The 17485-nt window shown below is 42.8% G+C and overlaps 1 protein-coding gene across 7 annotated transcripts in view; it reads left to right on the top strand.

Moving 5' to 3' along the window:
* AFF3 (ALF transcription elongation factor 3) overlaps positions 1-17485 on the top strand; it is a 242227-nt gene that overhangs the window by 219117 nt on the left and 5625 nt on the right. For all 7 annotated transcript variants that reach the window (XM_079972474.1, XM_079972472.1, XM_079972471.1 and 4 more), the window contains 5 exons: positions 4130-4331; positions 5182-5309; positions 8320-8383; positions 11165-11301; positions 12641-12712. In XM_079972474.1, coding sequence (XP_079828600.1) covers positions 4130-4331; positions 5182-5309; positions 8320-8383; positions 11165-11301; positions 12641-12712 — 603 coding nt within the window. The remainder of the gene's footprint in view (positions 1-4129; positions 4332-5181; positions 5310-8319; positions 8384-11164; positions 11302-12640; positions 12713-17485) is intronic.

Below are 17485 nucleotides of genomic sequence, written 5' to 3'. Positions count from 1 at the left end.
CTTCTTAATAGACATTTTGCTTGTACAGATGATGTAATTTGAAGTTCACTATCTCGAAAATTAAAGCCTTTTAAAAAAAATGTAAAAATCCAGAATGTTACAGAAATTAAAAACCATATTATAAACTCAGAGCTAGCAGACTGTTCAGTCCACAGTCTTACCCTGCCATGTTGTCTTCCAGCTAGACTATTATGTTTTATGGGTATTTCTTACCTCTTTATAGATGCAATAGAGCACAATATGTGCTTAATCTAGTCAGGAAAAAATATGGGGCAAAATATACCTCGTTTTATAGCACTGTTTTAGTGTTCTAAGTTAATTTAGCAGGTCCTCTCTCTGTTCATTAATTTATCATATTAGTCTTTAAAATCTGGAAGCACTATGCTTCATAATTTAGAAGCCTTTTTTATAGGTTATCGTCCAGCATTTAGCCTACTCCAACGTGGACATGTGTAAAAGGTAAAACCGTGCTTCCGAAACAGTGCTCTGCTGCTAGTTTAAAATGCAAACATTTTAACATGCACTTTCCCTCCTCTTGTAAATGTGCACTTTTTGTGAGGAGTGCAAAGAGTTTCACAGCATAGCTGCCTCACCTCCAGCAGTGCTATCATCCTATTGTGTTACTGAAGGATGAGCCGGGATCCCTTCCAAGTCTACAGTTCTACGATTCTATGAAATGCTCCTTGCTCTCAACTTTTTAAAAACCAGTACTTAATTTATGCCCTTTTACATCACACCTCCTTCGTGGAGCTCAGGGTGGTGCACCTAGTCCCTTCTCACCCTCATTTTAACCTCACGATTACCCTGTGGGATAGGTTAGGCTGAAAGAGAGCAACTGGCCTAAGGCCATGCAGATTGAATCATGATTTAGACGGGATTCTATCCCAGTCCTAGTCTAACACACTAATGCAGGTGTAGCTCACATGATGCCCTCCACTATTGTCCGTGCAGGCTGGGACTGATAGGAACTGTAGTTCAACAAGGTTTGTAGGACATGGCATCACTACTCCTGCCTTAAGCAGTAGCTCTTACAGCGCAATGAATGTTCACTTCAATAATAATAATAATAATAATAATTTATTATTTATACCCCGCCCATCTGGCTGGGCCTCCCCAGCCACTCTGGGCGGCTTCCAAAAGAATATTAAAATACTATGATACATCAAACATTAAAAGCATCCCTAAACAGGGCTGACTTCGGATGTCTTCTAAAAGTCTGGTTGTTGTTGTTCTCTTTGACATCTGGTGGGAGGGCATTCCACGGGGAGGGTGCCACTACCGAGAAGGCCCTCTGCCTGGTTCCCTGTAACTTGGCTTCTCGCAGTGAGGGAACCGCCAGAAGGCCCTCAGTGCTGGACCTCAGTGTCCGGGTAGAACGATGGGGGTGGAAACGCTCCTTCAGGTATACTGGACCGAGGCCGTTTAGGGCTTTAAAGGTCAGCACCAACACTTTGAATTGTGCTCGGAAACGTACTGGGAGCCAATGTAGGTCTTTCAAGACCGGTGTTATATGGTCTCGGCGGCCACTCCCTGTCACCAGTCTGGCTGCTGCGTTCTGGATTAGTTGTAGTTTCCGGGTCACCTTCAAAGGTAGCCCCACGTAGAGTGCATTGCAGTAGTCCAAGCGGGAGATAACCAGAGCATGCACCACTCTGGCGAGGCAGTCCACAGGCAGATAGGGTCTCAGCCTGCGTACCAGATGGAGCTGGTACACAGCTGCCCTGGACACGGATTTAACCTGTGCCTCCATGGACAGCTGTGAGTCCAAAATGACTCCCAGGCTGCGCACCTGGTCCTTCAGGGGCACAGGTACCCCATTCAGGACCAGGGAGTCCTCCACACCTGCCCGCCTCCTGTCCCCCAGAAACAGTACTTCTGTCTTGTCAGGATTCAATCTCAATCTGTTAGCCGCCATCCATCCTCCAACCGCCTCCAGACACTCACACAGGACCGTCACCGCCTTCACTGGTTCTGATTTGAAAGAGAGGTAGAGCTGGGTATCATCCGCATACTGATGAACACCCAGCCCAAACCCCCTGATGATCTCTCCCAGCAGCTGCATGTAGATGTTGAAAAGCATGGGGGAGAGGACAGAACCCTGAGGCACCCCACAAGTGAGAGCCCAGGGGTCTGAACACTCATCCCCCACCACCACTTTCTGAACACGGCCCAGGAGGAAGGAGCGGAACCACTGTATGACAGTGCCCCCAGCTCCCAGCCCCTCAAGACGGTCCAGAAGGATGTTATGGTCGATGGTATCAAACGCCGCTGAGAGATCCAGCAGAACTAGGAAACAGCTCTCACCTTTGTCCCTAGCCCACCAGAGATCATCAACCAGTGCGACCAAGGCAGTTTCAGTCCCATGATGAGGCCTGAATCCCGACTGGAAGGGATCCAAATGGTCCGCTTCTTCCAGGCGTGCCTGGAGTTGTTCAGCAACCACTCGCTCAATCACCTTGCCCAAGAATGGAAGATTTGAGACTGGGCGATAGTTGGCCATCGTGGCCGCATCTAAAGATGGTTTTTTAAGAAGTGGTTTGATAACCGCCTCTTTCAGCGGGTCTGGGAAGGCTCCCTCACGGAGGGAAGCATTCACCACCCCACGAAGCCCATCGCCCAGTCCTTCCCGGCTAGCTTTTATAAGCCAGGATGGGCAAGGATCAAGGAGACAGGTGGTTGGTTTCACTCGTCCAAGCAGCCTGTCCACATCCTCGGAGGTAACAGATTGGAATTGATCCCATGCAATTTGACTAGACAGGACTCTAGCACTCTCCTGCCCCAGCCCTGCTCCCACGGTGGCGTCTACCTCTTCCCGAATCTGAGCGACTTTATCTGCAAAAAACTTTGCAAAATCATTGCAGGAGATCATGTGGCCCGTACTGGGCCCCGATGTAGCAGGTGGTTCTGCTAAATTGCGGACCACCTGAAAAAGTCTCCTGCTGCTGTTTTCTGCAGATGCAATAGAGGCGGTGAAGAAAGTCTTCTTCGCCGTCACTACCGCCACTTGGTAGGCTCGACAATGAGCTCTAACCTGTGTCCGGTCAGCTTCAGAATGAGTTATCCGCCACTGGCGCTCTAGCCGTCTCAACGATTGTTTCATTGCCCTCAGATCCGTGGAAAACCACGGGGTTCTCCGGGCTCCATGCAATCGGAGAGGGCGCTTCGGAGCCAAACAGTCAATAGCCCTGGTTAACTCCAGTCTTAACCATTTTCTTATAAATAAAATGATAGAAAATCCTCAGCTTTTAAAAATACATATTTAAATAAGCATTTATGTGTGAAATGTTGTGCCGGTTTTTTATTTTTAATGGCACAGACAGGAAATAAACTGATTTCTCTATTCCTAACTCAATATTAATGTCGAACACTTGTGTTCTGGTCTTTTGGTTCTGCCACTAAATAATGTTACTCTGGGTCAGAATGTCTAGGCCACAATGTGGCTATGAAACAGAAACAAATGATAAAAATTATTGTCTGTTGAACTTTGCTCTAGGAGCAATAAGTAACAGCATACTGCAGAATGCCGGAATGCTTTGATTTTGTGGAGAAAGCTGCACTTAGAGCATTGTAGTGCATATTTATCAATTTCCTTCTTTGTGCTCTTTTGCCTTTTTGCTCTTTACCAGCTCCATGAGCCTATATTTCGCTCTCCTCAAACCCTGAATCAAATTAAGTTAACAGCACTATCAGAACCTGGTCAGCAAGTTCAGAGAAATTTCAGCCACTTAGAAGCACATTTCTCCGTTTCAGCCAACATGAGGTTTATCAGCCTGACTTATGAAGTGTCACCTGTGATTGCAAAATTGTACTCCATAACCTAAACCTACTCTTAAAAGCTCCATCTTATTTTCCAACCATCTTTTAAAACAGTATCTAGCAACTCTTCATTTCTGTTATAAGTACTTGGATAGATACTAGCCACCGAATTGTAGTTTGCTTCTAGAATAAAAGAGAAGAACGATCTAGAGCTTTGCTCCTCATGCTGCAAAAGTTATTTCCAGATGAAACATTGGTCAGCAGAGTTCATCCTTCCAGTAATCTGAAACTGATAGTGTTCATAATATATAAAATGTTTATTTCCTCCCAAGTGGCATTTGTGACCATCCATTACTGTAATTTCCATTTCCAGCTTGGCAACACCAATAAATAAAAATGAGAAAATGCTTCGATCGCCTGTTTCACCCATCTCTGATGCATCAAAGCACAAATTCTCTGGTGATGATCTAACTTCTTCTAGCAAGCCTCAGGGTGGCAACCTATTATCTTCCATATCCTCAATAAAAAAACACAAGAATGAGATTCGATCCCACTTGCACCAAGGAGATTTCAATGTAAGTTTTGATAACAACGTATTTACCATAATAAGAGCATCTGTTGCTTTAGAAACCTGCCCATCTACTTTTGGTCCATGAGTCTCATTTCTGCCTGAGGTATGGTCATATTTGGGACAGTGTGAGAGAGCCTTCTCAGTGGCAGTGCAGAGTGTGCATGCAAAATGCAGCTGGCCTCCCTCCTAGTCTTTTGATGCCATGCAACCTAAAAACTTGTTGCAGCAGCAAGCCTTTGGTTTTATGTGCTTCCTTCACATTCATTTTTGTTAATTTCTATCCGCTAGTCATCTGTGTATTTTATTGTTGTTTTTTAAAATGTGATTCTGCATAATCCTTGTTGTTGTTTAGCCATTTGGGGTGTTTTGACTTGAAATGAAAAGCCAAGGTATAAATCTGTAAAATAAGCACACATTTGAATAGCAAGATTAGCAGCAATGTTGTGTGCATAATTATGTATGTGCAGCCCAAGCCTATGCACAAGAGGATGAAGGCATACAAGGTTACTCTCCATTTTCCAGTTCAGCAGCTTCCCCTTGAATCATCCAAGCCACTTCTTAATCAAGGAGCAGTTAAAAATCACTCTTCTTCATTCAGTGAAACAAACATTCCTATGTGTATTCATATTAGACTGCAGTGTTTAGTTTATTAACCTATGGGAGGAAAACTTGCTATCTATTAAAAAGTTGCCCCAACTAATCAGGCAGCAGATTTTTTTTAAGGTTTCATAAAAATAATTAACCTTTTATTACAAAAAATCTGTTGCATGCTTAATTTATAGTTAAGAATAAAAGGGGGGGAAATGAGTGAATTTATAACTGATTTCTGATTGCCTCCTTTACTATTTCTTCAGAAAGCAATGTACATCAATTCAGAAAATTCTGTACTCTGTAGCAAGGCGCAGTGCCAAAAGGAGCCCTGGTCACCTGTATCTATTATGCACAAAGACTGTAGAAGAACAAAGCTTATCTTTAATGATGGGTGAGTGGGGGGGGGGGTTCCTCTAGAGATTCATGTTTCATTCCCTCTATTTCTGATGTTCAGGCTGTGAGTGTTGCTGCTTTTGTGAAGGGAAGGTGGTAATTACATACTTTCTCTGTAATAAGAAAACTCAGTTCTCCTCCAGTTGTTTGTCTACAGCAGTTCCACTGCCACTATTCAATCTCCCTTCTGAACTTTCCATTCTGAACCCTTAGCTCACCAGTAACCCAGTAACTGTGGGGTACTGGCGTGGTTCACAGCACAGCCATATATACAGATACTCTGCTTAATATAAGTATCTACATTTATCTATTACAAGTTTGCTCTCGCCTGTCATTACTTGCTCTCTAGCTTTGTATTTTTTCATTTAATAAATGTATTGCCAGTTTGATGGTTCGTAACTGAATATGTGAACTAGCACCATTGAAAAGCATTGTTTTTTTATTCAACATTGGATAATACAACAGTCCTGCCTATGGTGTTGAGACACCATACTTTCTTTCGTCAGCAGGTGGTAAACACATCTTTGTGAACTCATCCTAAGACTTCCATACTCAGGGCATGACCTGAATCAGTTGAGGACCAGTTTTATTGTGTTTTAATATATGCACTATAGTCTGCTGTGATGAGGGTTTGTTTTAATGAGTCTCTCTAAATAACGTCAGTATATGCATTTCTCCATATTTATTGAAAATAAGTTTGTTTATGCTGTTTATTGAGATTTTATTAGTGTTTTTAATGAACCCTTGTAAAATTCTATTCTGCAGTGAAATATAAGATATGGCCCGTGTAAATTGACAAGAAAACACAACAGCTTTGTGAAATTAAATATGTCGGGAGAAAAACGAGTATTTGAATGAAGCTAACAATTAAATTTTTATATTAGAATTTAAGCTGCAGTGTGCTCAGTAAATACATAGCATTGACTTCAGGATATATTTGTTTCTCTGCATACTTGTATTTTTATTGAAATAAATACTTTTGTATATAAAAAAAAAAAAAAACCCCTGCTGCATGAATTTAATTCCCCTACCCATCTATCTGTATAATTTATAACAAATTGCATTTGGTACACAAGACAGTCTAAAACCAGTTATTTTAGAATAATTCAAAGTGAATACTGCTGCCATACCAACTTATATGTGTCTGACTGTCTGTAGAAGATAGCAAGTAGTAGAAATGCTTTATTCCTTGCTGTCTTGGAGCAATGTTTTAGAGGAATTGGTAGCAATACAGCTAAAAGTACTTCTTTATGGATAGGCAGTAAATTGTTTGATAATTTCAGCCTCGATTAACCTCGGATATTGTGTGGAGATTGCCCTTGTTAAAGTGAGTACAAAGTTTTAGAGCTTTTTTGTGGAGAGATCATTCAACATGTGTAGTCTGACCTGTCATTGTTCATAATACCAATTATAAATACTAATTAGAAACATTTTGAGCCAATACGTTTTTGTCCCCGGGAAGTTTTTAATTATACTAGACAAGAATGAAGGGCCTCTTCTGTTTGTTTGATTTAAAACGTATTTTGCAAAGTTATGATTATTGCTGTGATTAGCTCTTTTAAGGGTTCACACTAGAAATTATTCTTAAAGCAAATAACCTAGTAACAGTTATTCCTTAAAGAGGCAATGTCTGCAGTCGTTTCTGGGGACTCAAAACCTCATTCTGTGGCCTGCTGATCTGGTATAATAGTTCACAGAATTTGGCTTGATTTGCATATTAATAGCTAATATCTTCCGACTAAGGGATATTGCAAGAAATCAAATGGGGTGCTCGCTTCCTGTTCAGTCTCTTATGTGTAGGTCCAAGTCAAACAGGACTCTACTCAGAGGCTTCTGTGAGCAGACCCTCCTTGAATTAAACCACAAGCACCCTTCAACCACCATCTCCCTCTTTCATTATTCCAGGGACCCAGTTACTTCCCTTGAAACCCTTGGGGCAGAAAAAGGAGACATCTGGGGGTGGAGGCACTCTGCAGCTGGTAGCCAGGTCCCCGGTGGAGTATTTTCCACCAGAGATTGTACTGGGACTACATATTCCAGCAGTCCTGGTGGAAAAGGATAACACTGCTGTCAATTTCTGCCAGCCAGAAGACCATCTGAACCTTTTCTTAGACCAACTTCTTGGATTTCTGGCACTGTAGATAGGACAAACGGCCAACTTTTCTTCACTTGCATCCACCATAATTTCCAGCAGCCATTTCCAACACTCAAATGGACTATAAGATAGTGGCTGGGAGAGATGGGGAAACCATGCTTGCTTGACCTCCTGGCAGGTGAGTCATTGGGAGAACAGGAGGGGAAGGCGGCAGGGAGGTTGACTCTGTGCAGACACACTGGTGGAGCCGTTACGATGTTCCTGCCAGCGCATTTGCACAGTGCTGACCTCCCTGCACCTTGCCCCTCCCACTCTCCCTCCCAGTAAGCAGAACTGACCCATCTGCAGGGAGGTCAAGTAAGCACCTCTGCCTCAGCCCATCATCCTCTGCTGGTAAGATTGCTTGCCAGTTGGCAGTCTAGACATCTGCACTGTTCCTTTCTCCTTAACATAAACAACATAACAGGGGCTTCCTCTCCTGGTTTTTCCTGTTGTCCACCCCTTACGTTCATCTTCTTTGTGCCATATTTTGAAGCCCAGGTTGTTACAGTGGGGGAGGGGGGTACTTCCCTTGTATATTTAACTATGAATCTCTTAGTTACAAGCTAGCAGTTCTATGGTGTCAGGAAACCACAGGTACATTTTTTACATCTTACACTGAGGAATAAGAATTGAATACTTTAAAAAAAACCACCTTAGATTTACTTACAGGTTGTTTTTAGGGCTTATTCCATAGTGTCGTGTTTGATACTCCAATCGAAATTTGAGAATGCATGAAATGCATTTTATCGGCATGTATTTGTTTCTTTTAAAAGAAACCATTAGGGACTTTTCTTTTAAACAGATATAGCTGAAAAAAAGAATATTCAACAAATCTAGTAACTCAAATCACTTATGCTGTGCTGCATTCTAGGCCACACAATGTGGAACACTTTATGCAAGAAGCTAAAAGGAAGAAGCATAAAGCAGATGCGATGGTAAGAACAAGTCAGTTTTTGACACGTTATTTCAGAATATCTGTGTAATACAACTTCTTCATCAAGGAAAGTTAAGTAGTGGTGATTTAAAGAAAAAGAAAAAGATGATAACTAGCTTTATTAGCAAGGAATGTTATGTGTGTAGTTCAGCATGCCTTGAAGAAATCTGAGATTAATTAGTTGATAACATTCTTGGATAAATTAAAATTTGAGTTTTCAATTTTTGTTTAGAAAATGTCTTATTGGCGTATCCCTGCATTTTCAAAAAACATTTTTTAATATATAATTTTTGCTATGTAGGCAAGCCTGTCTAGACATGTAGAATGTTGGCATGTGTTTAACCTGGTTTTTAATGCATGGTTAGTTTTTTTAAGTCGTCGTTTTCAACTGTTGTGATAACCTTATTGTTCTTTTCGTAAATCAGTTTGGGGCTCCATTACACTCAAGTGATATATATATATATATATATATATATATATATATATATATATATTGTGCAAAATAAAATAATGAATAGTTAATTTTTAGTATTATATTTATAGGATTATAGCCATTACTGTCCTTCCATTCACAAAAAGCTATTTGATCCAGTGGAGGCTTCTGTGAACAGACAGAAGAGGACCTTGGTTGGTTGGTTGGTTGGTTGGTTTGCATCCAAATTTCATTTTTCTCTGCAGCCCACTGGGCCCTCTTCAATCTGTTCTTGATGACTGGGGAACCCTCTGCAGCAGCACAGGAGGTAGCATAGGGCGGGAGGGTCTGTGGTCGAAAGGGAGAAATTATGAAAATCACATCCCTTCCTATTCACAGAAGCCTCTGATGGATCAAATAACCTCCTGTGATTGGAAGGACAGCAGTGGATACAACCCCTTGAATATATGCACCTGTATTATGCTTAATCGTTATCTGTTGATCTCAGTGGGCCTTGGTTCCAACAGTGGTCAGCGAGGGTAAGCAGGGCAGACTCATGCGCCTGGCTTCATGACATCAAGTTTAACTGCTGCTTGCCAGGAGTGGAAGGGAGCTTGCTGATAATGGCTTCAGAACCAAAACACATAGCGTTGCCTTTTGTTAGATGGTTTCCACAAAAATTATAGGTTTTAATTTAACTAGGCTGATGTTTTTATATAATGTTAAATGAAACCATTTTGTTCATAATTATCCATTAGAGTAAAGCAGAGGCTTCAATTTGGTTTTTTTATTTGTTTTTATTTGGAGGTTTTGTTTTGTTTTGCTATATACTGCCAATTTTACAAACACATAAATGCACACAAGTGAGATATATGTGTGTGTGTGCGGGCTTGTGCATATATTAGCCCTGCTTAAATTCTGCCTATTAAATTTCCTTTTTCTTCTCAGTCTTTTGCTTAGTTCTGTTTCTGTTTTAACTTTTATTTATTTACCTTGAAATTATGCTGCTATCTATAACATTTTCATAGTGGAGTACATGCTTGAAAACAACAAAAGAAAACTAATTAACTAACAGCTAAACATATGGCAGTAAAAGAGCAGCAATATCTAAAAACAGCAAAGAGTAGACGGCACCATGATTAGGAGCAAAACAGTTCACAGAAGTTCTCTGAAAGAGGAAGGCCTTCAGCCACTCCAAGAAACACAAGGAGGGAGCCATGTGAAGTCCTTTTGGAAGAAAATTCCAGAGCATCAGGGTGGCAACTGAAAATGTCCTGCTCTTTGTGGAAGCTAATCTAATTCCTTGACGCCTCCCTTTCCATGGAGGCGCAGGTTACAACAACAGCCAAGGCGACATTTTTCCACCTTTGCCGCATCAAGCAGTTGGTCCCTTACCTTTCCCGCCCCGACTTGGCCACAGTGATCCATGCGATGGTCACCTCCAGGCTTGACTACTGTAATTCGCTCTACGCGGGGCTGCCCTTGAAGCTGTCCCAGAAACTCCAGCGGGTGCAGAATGCTGCAGCAAGGCTCCTCACAGGGTCTCTGCCATGGGAGCATATTCACCCAATGCTTTTCCAGCTGCACTGGCTCCCGGTGGAGTACAGGGTCAGATTTAAGGTGCTGGTTTTGACTTTTAAAGCCCTTCACGGCCTAGGACCCTCGTACCTACGGGATCGCCTCTCCTGGTATGCCCCACGGAGGACCTTAAGGTCCATATATAGCAACGCCCTAGAAGTCCCGGGCCCTATGGAAGTTAGATTAGCCTCAACCAGAGCCTGGGCCTTCTCAACACTGGCTCCGACCTGGTGGAATGCTCTGTCTCTTGAGACCAGGGCCCTGCGGGATCTGATCTCTTTCCGCAGGGCCTGTAAGAGTTGTTCCACCTGGCCTTTGGCTCAGAATCAGTTTGATTCCCTCCCCCTTTTTCTTTTTCCTTTCTCCCCCTATGATGAGATTGCTCCCTAATTGTTTTAATATTGTATCTTAATCTTTTAAATTGTATTTTAATCAACTTGTTTTTATTATTGGTTGTTAGCCGCCCTGAGCCCGGTCTTGTCTGGGGAGGGCGGGGTATAAATAAAAAATTATTATTATTATTAATCTAGCTGAAATCTGGAATCTGGTGCAGGACCTTCTCAAAAGGTGTTAAGGCAGAGGGGAGGCTCACTTCGGAAGAGACATTCCTTGAGATAATCATGATCCAACCCATTCAGGACAATTGCTCTCCCAGGCTTAATATTTTATTTTAAAAGCATAACTAACCCTGGTATTAATTTCACGTGTGGTTAAACCCTCGACTTGTATCAGCTCTAGGATGTGTATATAATGCTCTCCATTTGTTGTGATTGCTGGCATTCTTGTCTTCAGGTGGAGAAATTTGGCAAGGCATTAAATTATGCTGAAGCTGCACTATCCTTTATTGAATGTGGAAATGCTATGGAACAAGGACCCATGGAATCCAAATCCCCCTACACAATGTATTCAGAAACAGTTGAACTTATTAGGTAAGATTGAGTAGGATATTCTGACCGTTGATTAGATCCTTCGTCAAGGATATATCTGAATACTTCTAAATATGGACAGCAATTGTAAGTAGTGAAATAGTAATAAGGTGGCAATTCATTATAAGATCACTGAAGATTGCAGTCCCGTGCACACTTACCTAGCAGTAAACCCCACTGAATTTAGTGGGGCTTTCTCTAAGTAGATACGTATAGGATAGCACTGTCAGAAAGCTTTTTAATTGCTAGGTTTAATCCTGCCTGTTACATTGTCACTGGAAAGTATCACTGTACATAGCAGTTATGAAGTTTGTTCAGGCACCTGTTGATTTTTAGAGAGATTTTTTCACTCAATGTGATTTTGTACCCTGCCAGAAAGAAGTTGCACCAAAGATGCTTTAAACTGGTGCTGTAAATTTAGACTTTACTAATAGGAGACATGATGTCCTTACACTCGTGTTTTTCTGCCTGCTTGGTGAGGGAGACAATTCAGAGAGAATTTTGCAAAAAGAAAAGAAAAAGTACAAAGCCACCCTTAGTCTCTTCAGAAATTGCACTGATGCCCAAATTTAACTGCAATATTGTGTGAACACACCCCAGTTTGTGGAATTCATCATTTTGTTGAGATTCTTCCAGTACAGGTGCAATGATCAGTTTAAAGGAGGGGCTGGAAATGTGCATTCCACACATTCAAAAGCTTGTGACTTGGTGCTAAGAGTTTTTAGAAGACCCATGTATCTCTTACAGATCTAGACTTCTCAAAGTTTTCTGGGAAGAGGGATTAATCATTAAACTAGTCTGAGAATTCCAGCTCTGGGAGGGGAATAATGGTCTTCTAACACCTCTCAGAACCTTTAACAAATTTCATTTCCCAGGATTCTTTGCAAGAAGTCATGGCTGTTTAAAGTGGTATGATACTGGTTTAAATGCAGAGTGCAGATTAATAGCTATTTAAAGGCATTATTCTGCTGGACTAAAACTAGGCAGGCACACTGCCCCAGTGGCATTGAAAGGAATTGCTACTTCAAAGAGTAGGGTAGAATATATTGATGGTGGAAGAAGAAGAAGAAGAAGAAGAGGAAGAAGAGGAAGAAAATGTGACATGCTAAGGCTGTAATCTGGTATAGAGGTAGCCAGCAGTAAGTCCCATTGAATTTAATGGGCCTTGCTTCTGAGAAGAATTCATAGAATTTTCTGCAGTATGATACACAGAATTGTGCTGTAAATCATCAAGTGCCATAAATCAGCCCAGCTCCATTATTATTGGACACTTATTATAAACATACTTTGCCATTAATGCATGCTGACCTTATTTACTGTCCTTGTTTTTGCTCTTTTGAAGGTACGCTGTGAGGCTAAAACCCCACTCAGGCCCTAATGCTATTCCAGAAGAAAAACAGTTAACGACATTATGGTTAGTAAATTGCTATTTATTTGAAAGACTTGCTTTATTCTGTGACTCAGTTCCTGCTTCTTCCATTTATAATCTCATAAGTTATATTCAATGGTCAGGGAATTTAAAAAACAAAACAAAAAACTTTCCCTCGCTTTGAAGGCTTGACTGTGACGTCTCTCAATTTTCTAGGTGGCAATGTTAAGTGCAGTGTCATACCATTTAACTTCAACACCCCATTCTCCCCACACCCCATATTCATGTATTAAAATTCCCAGCTTGAACAAATTAGCTCCTGTATATGTCTACCCAAAAGTAAGTCCCACTGAATTCAGTGAGACTTGCTCCCAGGTACTTGTGTACAGGATTGCAGCCTAAATTTTCTTTTGACTGCAATATTATATTCTGTTAGTCCTAACACTTCTTAAACTAGCATGTGAACTGAAGTGAAAGCTAGACTAAAATAAGATACAGCCTACAGGGACACAGGTGGCGCTGTGGTCTAAACCACTGAGTGTCTTTGGCTTGCCAATCAGAAGGTTGGCGGTTCAAATCCCTGTGATGTGGTTAGCTCCCGTTGCTCTGTCCCAGCTCCTGCCAACCTAGCAGTTCAAAAGCATGCTAGTGTAAATAGATAAAAAGGTACCACTGCTTTCTGTTTTCCGTCATGGTGTTGCGTTGCGCCAGAAGTGGTTTAGTCATGTTGACCACATGACCCAGAAAGCTGTCTGTGGAGAAATGCCAGCTCTCTCAGCCTGAAAGTGAGATGAGTGCCACAACCCCACAGTTGCCTTTTACTGGACTTAACCATCCAGGGGTCCTTTACCTTTTACCTTACAGCTAATACTATGCATAAAATAAAATGAAAACCAAGCCCAAACCAATGCATACCTAGTTGGTAGAGGGGGGGGGGATCAAAACCTTAAGAATTTCTCATGAGCATACCCAAGTCCTGCTCCACATACCAGCCTCTCCCATGAGGAAGTTGTTTACTGGGAAGCAAGGTTCCCCCCCAAGCCTACCTAGGCCTCTAAGGAAAAGGGCAGAATGACCCTGACACCCTCACCACAAGTGGCCATTCACCAGTGGGAAGGATCCATACAAGAGTTTCTCCAGACGATGGAGAGAAGAGTCCCACTACATGGCAGTCTTAATGGAAGCCTCTCAATATGAAAACAGTCCCCTGTATGTGATATTTCTGATCCACTAAATAGAGAGGTGTGTCTGGTTGCACATTTGTTTCTGAATAGCAGTGCTTGTTGTTGTTTAGTCGTTTAGTCGTGTCCGACTCTTCGTGACTCCATAGACCAGAGCACATCAGGCGCTCCTGTCTTCCACTGCCTCCCGCAGTTTGGTCAAACTCATGTTAATAGCTTCAAGAACACTGTCCACGTCCTCTGTCATCCCCTTCTCCTTGTGCCCTCAATCTTTCCCAACATCAGGGTCTTTTCCAGGGAGTCTTCTCTTCTCGTGAGGTGGCCAAAGTATTGGAGCCTCAGCTTCAGGATCTGTCCTTCCAGTGAGCACTCAGGGCTGATTTCCTTCAGAATGGATAGGTTTGTTCTTGCAGTCCATGGGACTCTCAAGAGTCTCCTCCAGCACCATAATTCAAAAGCATCAATTCTTTGGCGATCAGCCTTCTTTATGGTCCAGCTCTTACTTCCATACATCACTACCGGGGAAACCATAGCTTATACAGTGCTTATTGCATTTTCTGGATGCTTCTGTTTATATGGGTAGGAATGTGCAGCTCCATCCAAGGCTGTTAGTTCTTACATATGTAGGTACCAGAGCCGGATCAGGGCCTATCCAGAAACAGAGATCTGCATGTGTAAGCAGTATTGCACACTTTGCCCAGTATGGAAGCGCCTTTCGATGCACACCTTCAGCATAATGTTCCATCTGAGCCCTGTTGAACTGGATAGGACTTCATTTTTCATCTTAATAGGAATTCTCACCCACTGCTGATATGCATGATGGATTGCTCTGAACTGCAGCTGGCGCAGGGCGACTGTTCTTAAAGTTCTGGTGGCTTCTCAACCTGTGATTTTACTATAATTTCAAAATGCATTTTATCATGGTTTGGTTCATAGTTGATGTAAATTCTATTTAACATTTATACTGAAAATCAAGATCCGGACAGATATTCCACCCTTCTGCTCTGCAGGAGTTTTTTTTTTTTTTTGTAGTTTTTTTTGTGCTTCCCTTAGTTTATTTTAAAATAAACTTCCAGATAAAATTACGTTGAGTTATGTAGCTTTAAAAATAATATAATTTTCCTTTGGTGGAGAAAATTAATTGGTAGGAATTTTGTTTTAGTGACCTTGTGGGGTTTTTTACGGGGGGGGGGGGGGGGGGAGAGAGACTGGAGATTGTAAACAGTTCCATAGAGCTAGCAGCAGCACACCAGCAAGTGGGACTTAATCCAAATGCAAAAAAGGTACTGCATCTCATTAAAAAGAAAGGTCAAACAGAGGGAAAGTGGAGGGAGGGTTCTCTCTTAGCAGCACTGAATAACAACTCCTAACTCACTGCTTGCCACATAGTGGATGAGTTGCTTTCATTTGCATATTCACTGTACCTGGGAAGGTTACAGGGTGAGAGTAATGACTTCAGGACTATAATTCTATTGTGCTGCCTGGATTCATACAAAGCAAGCTGGGCAGAATGCCATGGAACTACAGTTATGCACATAACCAGGGCCACCTATTTCATCTCCTAAGCAGAGGCTACCCTCTAGTGGAGATGAAAGTCACACAGCAGTTCTTACAAGAAAAATAACATGTTAAAATGCATCCCATTCAGGGTATCTCCAGTATTTCATTGGGTGGGGGAGTTGTTCAAAAGCATACCTGAACGTTAGATTGAGTGCAGCTAAAATAGATGAGAGGGTTCTGCAAATTCTTTTTTTTAAAAAGACACTGATTTTCTGGATTTAGAAGATGACTGGGAAATGCGTTGAAAAGTGGGGGATGAGAACCAATACCCGATAAGTACCAGATATAATCTACCCCCCACACGTAATCTTTGTGCAAAGCGTATATGTGGTATTGGACTCCTCATCAGAGGAGGACCAAGCCCTGAGTCAGGCTTCTTCTGGGTGCAGGGATCCCAGATCCAATGAGGAAGCTGAGGAGGGCCTTCGACACCCAGGGTGAGTCCAGCCGCTGACATCCCCACCGCCAGCCCCACAAGCTCGGGGGACAGTGGAGAGGCGGAGCGCCGCCTTCCCGCTGTACCCCGACCTGGTTTGGAGGCTGGCGGTGGGGAAAGCAGCGCTTCTCCCCACCACCAGCCCCACAAGCTCGGGGGACAGCGGGGAGGCGGAGCACCGCCTTCCCGCTGTTCCCCGACCTGGTTTGGAGGGCTTCCCCTGCCCCAGCCCTGCGCCCGGGGAAAAAAAATGTTCCCCTTTATTCCCCCCCCCCCCAAAAAAAACTAGGTGCGCCCTATGGGCCGGTGCACCCTATAGGGTGAAAAATACGGTAAATGAATCATGAGCTACTGGCTTTTAGAGTTATGTGAGCAGAATTTACAGAGCTGGACTTCTAGATCTAGACCTCTCCACCACAAGCAAAGGTTCCAAAGCTTCACTGCAGATTGTCTTTAAACGCATTACAAAAATGTTGTAAATGTAAATCAACACACCGTTATTCAACAACTAGCAATGCAGTCCAGTTTTCTTACTTGTCAGTATATTGTTGACCGCATGATTGTCACACTTTTAATGCAGATTTTTCTTTCCAAAAATGCGGGGTGCAATGACTATGCGATGAATTACGGGGCTGCCCATCTGCCTCCCTGCATAGTGGACGTCAGTCCTCGCACCTTGGCAGACACTTCGCTCCAAGCAGCGCCGGCCTTGCACAGCCAGGCGCTGCCTGAGTCGATTGTAGCAAGAAGTGAGAGTGGGGGTGAGAGTGAGCTAATGGAGATCAGGTGCCCAGCGACGCCATGCCTGTGGCACCAGCAAGAGGGGCGGAGGGTGGAGTTGAGGGCAGTTGATGGCGAATAATAATAATAATAATAATAATAATAATAATAATAATAATATATTATTTATACCCCGCCCATCTTGCTGAGTTTCCCCAGCCACTCTGGGGCGGTTTCCAGTCGAGTGTTAAAAACAATACAGCATTAAATATTAAAAACTTCCCTAAACAGGGCTGCCTTCAGATGTCTTTTAAAAAGAAGATAGCTTCTTATTTCCTTCACATCTGAAGGGAGGGCGTTCCACAGGGCGGGCGGCACTACCGAGAAGGCCCTCTGCCTGGTTCCCTCACTTCTCGCAATGAGGGAACCGCCAGAAGGCCCTCGGCGCTGGATCTCAGTGTCTGGGCTGAACGATGGGGGTGGAGACGCTCCTTCAGATATAGAGGACCAAGGCCGTTTAGGGCTTTAAAGGTCAGCACCAACACTTTGAATTGTGCTCAGAAACGAAGGCCCCACTGAGCGTTTAGCACCTTGGCTGCTTAGCAAGCAGGTTTCCTGGCCAGGTTTTGAAGGAGGCATTTACTGTATTTCTCCTGTGACGATTATGCGGTGAAAGCTTTGGGGCCAATTTTAGGGCTGGAAGAAAGGGGTGCAGTTGCGATGATTATGCGTGAATTACAGTAGCTCAGTCTCTGGGACCAGAGGGAGATTCAGATAGTCAAGTTTCTCCTTCAATATGCTGCCGGCTTCCAGAGAGAGCCCAAGACACCCAAGGATGAATCATCAACTACTAACATAAACACCGAAAGAAATACTCCACCCCCCTTTAGCTGCACATGCACCTTTTTGCACTTGTTGCAT

This window comes from Podarcis cretensis (genome assembly GCF_951804945.1).
Source record: "Podarcis cretensis genome assembly, chromosome: 4".
NCBI lineage: Eukaryota > Metazoa > Chordata > Lepidosauria > Squamata > Lacertidae > Podarcis > Podarcis cretensis.
Note: the sequence above shows the minus strand (reverse complement) of the source record. Positions and strands in the feature narration are given on the sequence as shown.